At 42.7% G+C, this 14306-nt stretch overlaps 1 protein-coding gene across 18 annotated transcripts; it reads right to left on the bottom strand.

The window, feature by feature from the left end:
* Positions 1–5683: 5683 nt before the first annotated feature.
* LOC123092015 (serine/arginine-rich splicing factor SR30) lies at positions 5684–13918 on the bottom strand. Of its 18 annotated transcripts, XM_044513666.1 has the most exons (17): positions 13707–13918; positions 13288–13353; positions 13091–13165; positions 12878–13004; positions 12744–12790; positions 12594–12651; positions 11871–11920; positions 10364–11630; positions 10131–10201; positions 9868–9940; positions 8951–9034; positions 8044–8054; positions 7347–7432; positions 7175–7267; positions 6277–6310; positions 6051–6137; positions 5684–5973 (listed from the first exon to the last, which is right to left on the bottom strand). In XM_044513666.1, exons 1-8 carry the CDS (start codon positions 13791–13793, stop codon positions 10953–10955), a joined length of 1188 nt encoding a protein of 395 aa, XP_044369601.1. In that variant the 5' UTR covers positions 13794–13918; the 3' UTR covers positions 5684–5973; positions 6051–6137; positions 6277–6310; positions 7175–7267; positions 7347–7432; positions 8044–8054; positions 8951–9034; positions 9868–9940; positions 10131–10201; positions 10364–10952. The 18 variants fall into 18 exon arrangements, with proteins under 18 accessions (XP_044369601.1, XP_044369604.1, XP_044369603.1 ...); XM_044513669.1 differs by adding exons at positions 6397–6635; positions 6721–6933 and having other exon boundaries at positions 7347–9034; positions 10131–11630; XM_044513668.1 differs by adding exons at positions 6397–6635; positions 6721–6817 and having other exon boundaries at positions 7347–9034; positions 10131–11630.
* Positions 13919–14306: the final 388 nt, after the last annotated feature.

The raw sequence follows: 14306 nt of genomic DNA, 5'->3' as shown, positions 1-14306 counted from the left end.
ATCTATTTTTGCCATGTTTAGTAAATTTCTGCTAAGTCTGTAAAACTGTTATCATTTGCCATTTTGCCATGCTGTTTTCATGATATTCTAGTAAGTTTTAGAAGCAGATCATTAAGCATGTTTTGAAGTAGATTCTATGCACTATCATGCCATGCCATTTGTTTCCATGTTCAAGTTTTGCATCATAATTAAATGTTGCATCTAAAGTGCCATGTTGCTGTTAATGTCAGTTTTTCATTGCGTATTGTTTTGCTCACCGTGTGAACACCGTGCATCAGTTCTCGATGATCTTTATATCTATTTCAACCAAAATATTCCAATCTTTCCAGTGGCATGCTTGGGTTACCAAGATTCTACCCACATCCATCTTGTCTCCATCGTTTCTTTCCCGTTGACGTATCCCTCGTACCAGCAGCCCCTTAGCTCCGTCTTTTGCATTCTTCATATGCATTTATGTTCCTCGTGCATGTAGCATGTGTTCTTTTCAATGTCATATTTATGCTTATGTGCTTACCATGTTGTTTGCTTCTTTCTGGTTGTGCTTCTTCTCGTAACTTCCTATTTCATTGCGATCGTGATGATTCGTTTGACTACGCTTGGTTCGTCTACACCCGTTTGTCTTCTTTATGGACTCGGTATTCTTCCTAGCGGGATTTCAGGCAAGATGACCATCACCCTGGATACCACTATTATCTTTGTTTTGCTAGTTGTCTCGATGATATCGCTATGTCGCTCTACCTACCACCTGTTTATCAAGCCTCTTAAATTGCCATGATAGCCTCTAACCTTTTCCACCATCCCAGCAAACTGTTGTTTGGCTATGTTACCGCTTTGCTCAGCCCCTCTTATAGCCTTGCTAGTTGCAGGTGCAGTTGTAGGTTGTTCCATGTTGGGACATGGATATCATGGATATCATGGGATATCACAATATCTCTTATTTAATTAATGCATCTATATACTTGGTAAAGGGTGGAAGGCTCGGCTTTTTGCCTGGTGTTTTGTTCCACTCTTGCCGCCCTAGTTTCCGTCATACCGGTGTTATGTTCCTTGATTTTGCGTTCCTAACACGGTTGGGGTTTATGGGCCCCCCTTGACAGTTCGCTTTGAATAAAACTCTTCTAGAAAGGCCCAACATTGGTTTTACCATTTGCCTAATAACAACTAAAATTTGCATAGGGATTAATTAACCCGAGGATTCTTAATCAACAACTCGGGCCAGTGCTCCTCATGAGTGTTGGTCCAAAACAGAGCCACTTGCGGTGCCACCCCTTCACCTAGGGTTTTCGGTTGCCGTACGTAGTGTTCATCCGATCGTGGCCTGAGACGAGATACGCGCGGCTACTATCAGGGTGTCGGCACGTCGGGAGGTCTTGCTGGATTTGTTTTACCATTGTTGAAATGTCTTGTGCACTGGGATTCCGAGTTTGATCGGGTTGCTCCGCGAGGAGGATTTTCCTCCGTTGATCATGAGAGCTTGTCATGAGCTAAGTTGGGACACCCCTGCAGGGTTTAATCTTTCAAAAGCCGTGCCCGCGGTTATGTGGCAGATGGAAGTTTTTAATATCCGGTTGTAGAGAACTTGACACCAGATCCGAATTAAAATACACCAATCGCGTGTAACCGTGACTGTCTCTTTTTGAGTGAGTTCGAGAAGAGAGCACGGTGGGGTTATGTTTGAACGTAAGTAGTTCAGGATCACTTCTTGATCATTACTAGTTTGTGACCGTTTGCGTAGTTTCTCATCTTATTCTAAGGTAGCCACCATACAATACTTAGTGCTGTTGCAACCTCACCACTTATCCTTTCCATACCCGATAAGCTTTGCTAGTCTTGATACCCATGGTAACGGGATTGTTGAGTCCTCGTGACTCACAGATACTATAAAAACATTTTTGGGTACAGGTAATGTGATGATCATGATGTGAGAGTGATGTTTGCTTGTTTTGGAGTTCTTCTTCTATTTCTTTTTCGATTAGGGGATAGGTTCAGGTCGGCAGCCTGGGCTAGCAGGGTGGATGTCGTTCTTGTTTTTCATTTGCTTTCATCCGTTGTCGGATGCTGCTCTTCTATATGATGGTTGCTATGTATTGATGTATTGATGTGGCATTTGTATGCCCTTTGTATGTATCCCCATCTATTATGTAATGGTACGATGTAATGATATCCACCTTGCAAAAGTGTCTTCAATATGCGGCTCTATCATTGATGAGACCTTTGAGTTCCTCTCGGATAGGATCGCATATTGGGCATGATACACTACCTATAACAGAACATGTTATTCTCATCAAAGATCTTGGTCTAGATCTTGTGCTCTAGGGTTTTGGATTGAACTCCTACTACCATATCGGCCCTACCTCCGCCTCTAGAGCGATATCTAGCACAACACGTTGAAGTAGTTCCTTCAACTGTAGTGTTGTACACTTTGTAGCAGCAAGTTAGAGTTGCTCCTCCACAATCTTGTGTTGCTTCACAGGTACAAGCCCCCTTCTCCAAATACAATGAGGAGATCGGCATCGACGACGCGCGCTACACCATTGAGGGTATCTGAGATCCCAGGGGGCTCATGCCTACCTTGCTTCTTGGATAGGATAGTTACGACCCCTTCCCGACGGGCTTCAAAATCATGAACTATCATAAGTATGAAGGATCCATGGATCCCTAGATTTGGATAGAGGATTATATCCCCATAGTCCAAATGCCGAACGGTGATGACCTTCACGCCGTAAAACACGTGCCACTTATATTGAAGAGCTCGGCTCGGCATTGGTTGCACACCCTACGGCCTCGTTCGATCAATACTTGGAGCCTCGCTCGATTAATACCCGGGGCGGAAGTGGCAGAGAAGAAGCCAACATGTTTGTGTGGCACTTTGTTTTCCAACTCAACCCAATGGACGGTCTGACCAGCTATTGATGTCTTCAAAGCAATTAACATTTAGGTGTGATGCGTGTCGTGTGTTTTGTCATGAATTATATAAGGTGGTGGTTTTCTGCTAATGACACCTGGTGGTTTTATGGATTTTACTCTTTTTGGCGTGTATTAGTATAGCAGGTTTCAGTGTGGATTAGTTGTATAGTGATTCCACTTCGTTTTCTATTGAAAAGTGGAGCACTACATATCAAAATTCAGTAATCGCTTGCAAGGGCACAACTCAGTAGCTGCAGCAACTGATTTGTAGAAAAGTAGCTGAATTCAAACAACCCGATGACACAATATGGAACTGGACATACAGTTTTAGTCCATGCAAGAATGAATAAGTACATGAACACTGCTTCTTATGGTGAAAAAACTTTTGGTTGTATCATGTGTTCAATCATCACGTTTCTGAATTTCTGAGGAGTATGTAGGTGGTGCTGCTTATATGCTGAATTTCTGAATTTCCATGTATGAGTAGCATGTAGGTGCTGATGTGTTAGTTCGAATTTTTCTTTTAGAGAAGGAGGATGACCCCCGGCCTCTGCATCTGGGCGATGCAGACAGTCACTTTATTAATTATTCACAAAGACCTTACAAAGTAATACATCAGTAAGTCTGAAGCTACCATCTTGGCAACATGTGTCGCTACTCCTATCCACTTGATGAAGGGGTGCCAAAAATTCAAGCCGAATACCAAACAGACTTCGCACCAAAGCCTATCATCTAGAGCCGGAGGCCCCAACCAATCCACAATGTCGGGTTTGGGGCACACACCGGTCCGGTGCACTCTCAGAGGCGACCGCGGCCGTCTTCCACCTATCCATCTTCAGAACAGGAACTGACGCGCCAACCTTGCCAGGCCTGATGTCGACGCCGCCACGACGCCAGATAGTGTCGTCCTCCTGCGGGAGTCTCTCAACTCGCATCGGACGCTGAGACTCCACTGCGCCATGCCGCCGAGATCCGACGTCATCGATGCGGAAGATGAAACCCCGATCCACCTCTGGGCTCTTCTAGTCAATGCCTGCTCCAGAATGATGACCTCAGGAGGGAGAACGGCATCGAAGATGCCGTCATTGTCCGATTAGGGAAGACCCAGATCTAGGGTTTCCCCCAGAGTAGCCCGAGGCGGATGACATTGCCTGCAACGACGATGCCTCAACAAGGAAACGACGTCAATGACGTCGCCATAGCCCGTCAAGACCAAAGTCAATGCGATTTTCACCAGCAGTCACGCCATCCCGACCCACTAGCTGAGTGGAATCATGGGGTGCCTCGCCGAGTAGACGCACGCAGCCGCCGGAACACCGAGGACCACCACGGCGGCCCCGATCCACCATCATCGTCGACCACTACTGCTCAGAAGATAGCACCAGCCAGCCGCCGTCGCCGTCCGCATCCCGCGCCACCTGGTGCTTGGGACCACGGATCTGAGCCAGATCGCCGCCGCCGCGAAGACCCAGTACGACCCACCATCGGAGGCCACATCCGCGCCACCCGCCTCCCAACATAGCCGCTAGGAAGCCGGATCGCACCGCCGCAACCCTCCGCATCAGATCCACGTGCGAGGGGGGCGAAGAGCCCTGCCACCGTGGTCGTGCTTCATCCGGACACGCCCTCTGGCGACGGCAAGGGAGGAACGGGAGGAGGGGTGCTAGGAAGCGGCTAGAGTTCCCTCCCATTGCATGCGGGGGCGACTCGGGAAGAGAATGGAATCTACCGATCATAAGTTCGAATTTTTGGATCATTGCATCTTTAAAATTTTGAATGTAATGTCTAAATTGAAGTATGCAATGTCAAGTTGAAAGAAATGGTGTCCTATTTTATAGCATTTACTGGAGATGTTCACTTTCTCGTGGCCCAAAAAGCATTTTTTTACGTCCTAAATTTTACTCCAAAGACTTCTTGATGCCGTATTAGGGCATCTCAAACGCCGACCCATAAATTCCTTCGGTATATACCTGTCTTTATGTTCGAATGTGGTCCGCGGACATGATACGGGAGAGAATCATCCAATGTTAATCACAAAGTATCTGGTTGGGATGAGAAACTAGGTGGGCATCGTGCATGTGGTGGGATATTTATGGTTTAGTGTCCAATTGGAAAAAGAGAGAGAAGGGACCATGCATGTGCGGATGAAAGGAGAAAGAATAAAAGGACCATGCATGTGATTGGTCAAGTGCAATGTCCGGACTCCGACAAAGGCCCCCATGTTCATCTCTTGGTACTGGAATCCCCACTTCTGTCTCTTGGATATCAGAATTCATACATCCGGACTGCAAAGCGATCATATACAGATCCTCGTTGAATGGCAAAAGTGGTCGGCCGGACATATAGTGAAGATTTGAGGGTCCGCCTTGAAGGCCTTGTACGATGTTAGGAGTTTAGAGAGGTGCTTGGAAAAATAAATGTATATTTCTTCAAAAGAGACGCCTACCTTATGCAAATAAGCACCAGTGCTTCAAGAAATATGCAAATAAGCATCGGTGCTTCAAGAAACAAGGCCTTATATGGCCGCGATTCCTTATTACTTCTTCCGCTCCGAATTAATTGAAGTTTTTGTTGTCCTAAACAAAAAAAAATCTATACAAAAAATGTATTTTAAGCTGGTGTTAAAAAGTTTCATATATTTTTCTAGACTTGGTCAAACTTAAAAGTTTGACTTAGGACAAATCTAGAACTTCAATTAATTCAGAACAGAGTACGAGCTTATACGAGCAGACGGTGTAAAACGATGGTAACAGGAATATTGGTGAGAAAAAGCATGAAACAGGAATACACAAACGTCTTGCATGAATTTTTGAACAGAATCCACGAAATAACATTTAACAGACAAAGTACTAGTTGAATGAAAGACTGGCTGCAGGCATCGCATATGATAGTGCTCAAGTTCGATGTCTTCAGCAATACAAGTTGACACTGTTCATACAATAAAGGAGCCTCATTGGACAGTTGCTGACATCCAGGTAATTCTCAAGAAGCATAGAGGACAACAAATATCTAGACCTGAGCACACGCCTCATCTGCCCCGGTGCAGTGCTTCTATTCAGATTTCGCCTGAAAATGTGGACAAGTTAGTCAGAGCAGCCATGCCGTGATCTTCAAGGGACATGTAGACAAGGAACAACATTTACATCAAGTGACCGTGAACGAGATGGACTCCTGCTTGGACTGCGTTTCTTCAGGCTTGCCGCTGGACTTGCCACTACACCGTTTGCCGGCTGGGAACAAACATTAGAGTAGAAAACAACATAAGTAAAAAACAAAAATGAAAGAGATCCATAATACTGGTGATCTGCAAAAGTTCCAAAGACGTTGTAGGGTAGAAACAACATAATAAGTAAACATAAAGAAACTTACAGAAGCAATTGGGGATTTGGATCTTGCTGGTGATCTGCAAAAAGTTCCACAAACAACTGAATTCAATATCCAGAATGCACCTTTATATCAGCTTGAGTCCAAAAAGCCTTCATGCCTCACCCGGTATTGGACTAACCAGATGAAAGCGAAAAGAGCTCAAGGAAATGCAAACATCTGGTACTGAATGCAATTAGTGCATGCGAACTACAACCATGTGGAGAGTACAAGTAGGAAGCAAACTCATTCCTCATGCATTGGACTCCCAAGCAAATTCCTAGTCACTGTACCATCATAATCCATATCGTCATTCCTTAAGGTTCTTATGTCCAGAATTCCAAAAAATGCGCTATGCCCAAGCTCTGATGGTAATCAGTTACAGTACATTAGGTAAGAAGAATACGGTGATTTTAGCTTTCCATAGAAGCTCTCAATAAATGAGCATACCTCATACAACCAACACAATTGTAGCAAATTCCATCCTCAATATCCTAATGTGCAATCCCCAGATCGCCGCACAATCCCAGATAAAATGAAGAGAAGTCTTCAAAAAACACAAGAATCTAAGCAGTTCATATCGTTTGTAGCATAAACTGAGTTCTTGAGAAGGAAATCCCCATGCAGTCCGACATTATCATGTGCCAACATTATCAAAGGTGTCTGGGAACATAATCAAATAACTGAACTTCATTACTACTACAGCCAATAGGCTGAAATGACAGAACAACTCATTCTTTAGTACACAGTTGTTTTCAAATTAACAAGCTTCTTTGCAAATGTATCAACAAATATAGAGTACAAGTAAATATGACAGGAAGCCTAGATCATGTTGTACACCTGAAACGGTAGTAGAGTACTACTATTTTGGAGGTTGGGAATCTACTACAATCAATGTAAATACCTTGATGGAGAACGTCCTTTTGATGCTGAACAAGAACGGGAAGAAAGAGACCTTGATCTGGACCTAGATGCTGAGCGGGCCCTGGGAGATTTGCTGCATATAACAATTTCATACAACTAAGATACTTATAAAACAGAATAAGAAGGACACCATCATAATACGATATATAAACCTTGGGCTCCTGCTTTTGCTGCGGCTACGACTTGGGCTCCGGCTACGTGAGTAGGAGCGCCCACGTTTGCCATCATATTCCTTCACCTGCAGAGAAGGCACATGGTTAGCCTCATGAACCAGATTCCCAGGACTGACTAGGATTCAAGCAAGTGCTTACCCTTATATAACCTTTAGAAAACTAGTAAGCTTGCACGTGCAACGCACGTCTCTGCTAATGCTCTTTTAAAAGATACATCCACTCCCAATCAAATACACCTTGTGTGCATGTCTCATACTACCTTATACTTATAGTTGTTGATGGTAATATAAGATGACACACAAAAGAAACAGCGAAGGTAACATTCATCATATAGACCTGAAACCATGTTTTCAGGCCCTTACATCTAGCAAGAGATAGGTTCAAAGTTGTTGAACCTCATTTTTTCATAACTTATCTCCATATAAATAGAGACCATTGATGGTGCTTTCAAAAACTCTGAACATTTTGGTTTATCACAAACTACATAAAATAGATATGTGTGAACACCATGTATTTTGGAATCAATGTTGCAACTTGCAAATTATACTTTTTCTCCCCGAGAGAATTTACAAAGGTATGCATCAATGTTTGATTCTGCAATGTCAGATGCCAAGAAAGCACTCATACATTTTCAAGGCAATATTATTTCAAATCAAATGTCATGCACATTGCCTACCTTCTTTTACCCTGGAGATGAATTCATCCAGATAATCTTGTAGACCATCCATAACATTGTTTTGCTTGCAATTCCATTATGTACAAGTACAACACCATTCAACAGGGTGCACATGCACAGAAAAAGAAGTAAAAGAGACAAGTTGGGAGTTGTACATTACTAACTAAAAATGATCTTTTATCCATTTTCTTAAAAGATTCAATTATTGTTGATTCTTCTTGGTAAGTAAAAGTAAGTAGGAAGACAAGATTTTGGTGAAAGGTTTTCTTTCTTGTTCTCTCTCCCTGTGAACTGTAGGAGTGATAAAAATGGTTTCTTTTCCTTTAAGCGGTAAAATTTTAATTGAGCACACAAGCGAAAATATTTTAATTTAGAACATATAAATAATGATACTGTTTGCTTTGGGCAAAAAGATTGTGAAGTATTGGTTGAGCCAAGGTATGTATTTCATTTCAATGGTTCCATGAATGATAGAAGCAAAAATCTCTCATTAATTGATGGTCGGACTTCTTAGATTCAGGTAAACTGAAAAGACAAAAAACAATCAAGAGAACACAGTATTTACTATTTTGCAAAAAAAAGAACATCAATTTTGTTCACATTTAATGAGAGCAATCTCCAGTTCTGCTCTCTTAAGTGCTTAAAAGGCAGTGAGACATGTGTGAATGAAAAATATACATACATAGTAGATATAAACTTTAACCATTGGCTATGTTTGTTCACTTATATGATCACAAAAAGTAAACGTATCCTGTTGTTCATAAATAAAGCAAAACATATCATGTGTCAAAGTATATACTAATTATGAAATAAATGTCAATCATGTAATCAGATATGATAAGCACACAAGCAAACATAAATGGAATGACATGGCATGAAATCTCTAGCCAGGTTTTCTTTTTAATACCCGGAACAAGAATCTGGCTGGTCTCTTTCAATTGTACCTCCAACTTTGTTCGGTGACAGCGATGTGGAGTTTGGACAAGATTCCCTGGGAGCATAAGAGAAGTCATGAAGAAATGATTTTTACCTATGAAGTAGTTCGAACATGCTCCTATTGATCAGTACTAAGATGAAGCCCTGCTACTTGGTGTTGCTGCCTAAAAGGACACCTAAAATGATCATCGAGAACATTCTATTGATCCTTCTATTTTCTGGAATGACATCAAGAAGTAACTTCCTGGAAAGGTATGACAGTTCTAGTACTTAGAAATCTATTATCCTTTTCATTTTCTAGGCATATATTCTATCACATACAACCTGATCCTTCTGTTTTCTGTTCAAGAAAAGTGAATTCCAGTACGAATCAGATTTATCATCATGTTCTAAAAGTAAAATTGAATTTTCAACAAGCAGTATAAAGGCAAGCATGACTAAAAGTTATTTTCAAAAAAGCATGACCAGAAAAATAGGAACTGCAAACTATCTCAGAAAGATTTATCTGAATTTAAATATTTTTAGTGCGCGCTGACCTGCAACTCTATGTCAGTAAGCTTGTGCCAATTTATTTTCTAGGTGACGATCCAAAAATGTTTCCATATCGAAAGAAATACTGGAAACATAGTTTTGTTGTTAGATCCACAAAAGAGGCTTTCTGTGTCACAAGCACTCCATCCATTTATCACTGTGAAGTGAAATAGTTGATGTACACGCTTTTTGAACTTTAAAAATTTCGTGGTTTACAAAAGATAGGATGATAAGTCAATTGATGACCAGAAAATGCTTAGAAAACGCTAAGAAAACATACCTTGCAGAGAACAGAAAATGTTGAATTTTTTTCTAAGACTATAGATAACACTATTACTGTATCAGGGAGAAATTTACCGCAGACTTATCTCTTCCGATGCTGCCTCCAACATCCTTATATAAAACTGTAGTGGGGCTTGGACCAGATTTCCTGGGAGCAAAAGAGAAGTGAAAATAAATGTATTATAGAGGTCAATAGCTGCCCAACAATAACTTTGAAAAGGAAATTAATCAAAGTCACTTGAATTGGATTCGATCTATTTGTACACACAAACACAAGAAACCTTGCAAATTGCAGTACAACTATGATATTAATATCATCTATGATCTCCAAAAATTACCAAAAAGGAAACCTGATCAGGGTGCCCAGCTGCAACGTATCTGCAATGTTGTCTGCTGTCATCCATAATCTCTAAGAAATTTCCAAAAGTGAATATGTAAAATATACCCAGCAAGCTACATGTGTAATATCACTTGAATTAAAACAAACGATAACACAATATTCATATGGATAAAATCACATCACCGTTTGAATTAAGAATGTTGTTGTCTGAGAGCGTGGAAAGTCACTGACCTGTTGGAATCACTGAAAACCAAGCCCCAACAAAACCAGGTTACGTACACCGATTCAAGTAACATAATAACTCACTCACATTATAAATCCCCAAAATCTGGTTGTGTACAGGTCCAAAAATTAGGAATCTTGTGTTCCAAATAAACACTGCAAAGGGTCATGATATATGAAAAATGTTCTGTACATTACAGCAAATAACCATATATGAATAAGAGTTGTAAGTAATTGGAAAAATTATTAGATGCTAAAATCGGAATCATTAACCATGCTATTTAGTGGGATTATGCCAATATGGAGTATCACGTCGCTCCAATGGTTCGCCTACTTGCTCCACAAACAGAACATTCTACACATAGATTGGAAGAACAAAATCACTTCCATCAGAATACAACCCAAAGGTTGAAAAAAGAAACCAAATCACTTTAATCAGAATGCTACCCAAAGGTTGAATCAACATAGCAGCAACTTGTGCCTTCAGAGAAAAATCGTCGAACACATACCGTGCAAGAAGTCATGTGTTCAGATGCACTTAGTGGAGATGTGGGAGGCCTGATTGGCTGATTGGATGCAAATCTCCAGTCCATCCCCGTTAGGTAAGGCGATTCTGGATTTGGTCATCCCACCTCAAGGATGGGGCGGTGCCGCAACCCGGTGAAGCGACCGCGGGGTCTTGACGGCCGGGGCAAAGGAGAGGGGCGGCGCGAGGAGGGGCCGAAGGAAGGTTCGACCGCGTAGGGGAGGACGGCGGGCGGCTGCTCACGATCGCGGCGACTCCGGCTCTACCGCGGCGACCTGAGGAGGCTCCCCCGGCGCGCGACGGGCGGCTGCTCCGGCTCTCCCGCGGCGAAGGGCGCGACAAGGCGAAGGACGTGACAGGCGGCAACCTGCGGCGGCTCCCGCGGCAAGCGACGGGCGGCGGCTCCATTTCTCCCGCGGCGAAGGGCGCGACGGGCGGCGACCTGCGGCGGCTCCCGCAGCGAAGGGCGGCTCTCGCGTGCCGCGGGCGGCGAACGGCGTGGGAGGAGAAGGATGGGGCGAGAGGTCCTGCGGACGGGGCGAGAGATCGTGCGTACGGTTTTCTTTTTTTTTCAACGGCGGGGTGGGTTACCGATCGATTAAGGGCGTGGTTGGTAGCGTTAAACACAGAATGATTAAGGGCCATTAGATCTTGATGATGGATGGGTGGGATTGTTTGGATCTGCCCCTCTCTTTCTTTTATAGTGGTAGTAGATGCATTCTTGAATTCAGTGTCATCCAGTTTCTTTATCTGCAAGCGATAGTCAACGGCTAAGACGGTGTAATTAGAAATAAAAAACACAGAAAGAGAACGACAAGAACTACTAATTAGTATAACACAGTAACAGTATAAAAGATTCCTATACAGTGCAATAGTTAGGTATTTTCAGGCATCCAAATTAGTACCAGCAATGGTCATTGGATGAGAACCATGATACAAATAACAAATGAATTAGAAAGGATACAATAAAACAGATTAATACAGACTTACAGCATATTTCATATCATCATAGTTTGTGTAGTCCACAATTCCTATGGTGCCTGTAACAATATAAAAACACAGGTCAAGACACTTAATATACAAGGAATCATTATTGCTTCAGAGTACTATATGCATAAAGGAAAGGAAAAATGGCATGGTAGTAAATGCAAAGCATAAAGCCACAAATGAAATATGGCATAACATACACATAAAGTCAGAAAGTGCCTTATAGTACAGTAGGAGCTGCTGCCATCAACAGAAGCACAAAGGGAACAAATCACTGGTCCTGATGAAGAAAACCCTCTTCTTATAGAAATATAAACAGAAACAAACGGTATTTTGTTGTGGAACATTTCAGGTAATACGAGTGCTTTTTGTCAGACTTGATTAAGCATTGGGATTCTGGACAAACGGAGCAAAAAAATGTCTTGAATAATTATTATTAGAATGCACTTGCTGGTAATAGGAATTCTGCTTCAATTTTTTCTTAGCTATTCAGATTTCACATGCTTGAGGAGTTATTCTTACAGGTGGTGGTAAATGATCGGATGTGAGTTGAGGGTTAGATGGGAATTTCAGAATGGATCGGGGACTGAACTTTCCCTTTGTAAAAATAGCTCCAGAGTTATCACATTAAGCACATACTTCACTGCTTCTTAATAGTTAAGATGGGTGTTAAATCAACGTAAGTCAATTAGTATAAACTAAAGGTGTGCTCAAAATCAGGCTTACCGCCGCCTTCACGATACACTTCTGCGAAACAAACATCACCAGCCCTTCGCATATGGTCCTGAGCAGAGATTATTCAGGCAAATATTACTTGCTCGCATGAAAGAAAAAATTTTACAGCTAAAATCAAGAAAGAACAGATGATAATAAAACCTTTAAATCTTGCCAGGACGCAGAAGAAGGCAGGCCAGTAACCAGAACTGTGCACAATATTGCAGAGATTAAGCTTGCTGGCAGAGGACTGGGTACTTAGCATCATTTTCAACATTATTTGTAAAAAAACATACCACGGTAATCCGTGTGCCTGGAGACACCCCGGCGTCCGCCACCACTGCCGCCGCCACCACCACCAAAGCTGCTAGAACGATCATGAGAGGGGCCACCACTACCTCTCCCACCATGAGCAGGTTCCACCTGCACACACCACACAGAAGTGGGCATTACACAGAGAAATTATAGACTTTGAATGGAGTAAGTTGTTAAGACTATAGTGTGGTTACTCTTAGACGATTTCCATCGAAGTTGTACCCATCCCTTCCAGCACAGGCATCTTCGGCGTCACGAGGATCTTCAAACTACAAAGTTATATATAAGCTTTATCATCAGTTTGTGCCCACGTTGTAGAATACAGCAATGATGTCTCAACAGGAGAACAAAATAGACTGAGCACTATCAAGAGCATTACGTGGTATATTACCTCAACAAAAGCATAGCCAGGCGGCCTTGGAGGAACCTTCAGGTCAATATCAACAATACGGCCATACTACATGAACAAGGCTGACAATATTAGACCTTTGCCCAAAATCATACACGCAAATTCAGCAGTAGAAAACTAGTACATCCTGGAGCACAGATCCTGACTTGAGATTCAGGAAAGTTGGAAGGTACATGAGGCCTCAGCCTCCTCAAATAACTGTACTTCTATTGTCTCTGTTTTCTTTTTGCACAACGGTACCATATTCTACATCCCATTAAATTGCACAAATAGTACTGCTAATTTAATTTGGGAACAAGAATAACCGCATCACAGAGATGAATCTAGCGAACATGGCTTAACAGAGAGCTTAGCGCAAATTCCTTATTTTACAACATAATGACAGAAATGAATTGCAAGACCTTGTAGAAGAGGTCCTCCACCTCCCTCTCCCGGATATCCCCAGGGAGGTTGCCAACATAGATCGTCCTGCTCCAGCGCCTGCTCATCCCTCCCCGCTGCAACCAAAGAAGGGCGTGTCAGTCAGATCCTACGAGCAACACGGACAAAAAAGAACATATATGTCTCCCCCCGCATCTCCCCAACAAAACCTATACTAGTGATTACCACAGAGGACGGTAGGAGACTGGGAGGAAAAGTCGAGGGAGAAGGGTTTATGACCACTGACCACTGACCACTCGGACCCGAACGTAATAGGACAACAGACAAGTGCGCAGCGGTTCGTGGGAGGAGCCGCGTTCACTTTGGGCCTACTTTTCACACGGTATGGGCTGGGCTTTGCTGCCTCCAGATTCGCCCACTAGTAGGGCTATTTTTTAAACCTAGTAGGGGCATCCGCCAGGGTGACCCCATCTCACCGTATTTGTTTTTCTTGCTGCTGAAGGTCTGTCTTGCCTTTAAAAGAGCAGGGAGAATTCTGAAAATTTATCGGGCATCATTGTGGCGCCCATGGCACCCCCGGTCAGTCACCTTTTATTTGTAGACGACAACATGTTTTTTGC

Source organism: Triticum aestivum, chromosome 4B, assembly GCF_018294505.1.
Source record: "Triticum aestivum cultivar Chinese Spring chromosome 4B, IWGSC CS RefSeq v2.1, whole genome shotgun sequence".
In the NCBI taxonomy this organism is placed as follows: Eukaryota; Viridiplantae; Streptophyta; class Magnoliopsida; order Poales; family Poaceae; genus Triticum; species Triticum aestivum.
The sequence above is the reverse complement of the archived record's forward strand: the minus strand, read 5'-3'. Positions and strand labels throughout refer to the sequence as shown.

Bases quoted from the DNA above. Each gene is read 5' to 3' on its own strand.
- LOC123092015 (XM_044513669.1), bottom strand. From the start codon at position 13,793: ATGAGCAGGCGCTGGAGCAGGACGATCTATGTTGGCAACCTCCCTGGG. The intron at 11,921-12,593 runs GTAAGCCTGATT...ATATTGTTACAG, and splicing joins AGTGTATCGTGAAGGCGGCG to GCACCATAGGAATTGTGGAC. The intron at 11,631-11,870 runs GTAAGTCTGTAT...TATCGCTTGCAG, and splicing joins ATGATGATATGAAATATGCT to ATAAAGAAACTGGATGACAC.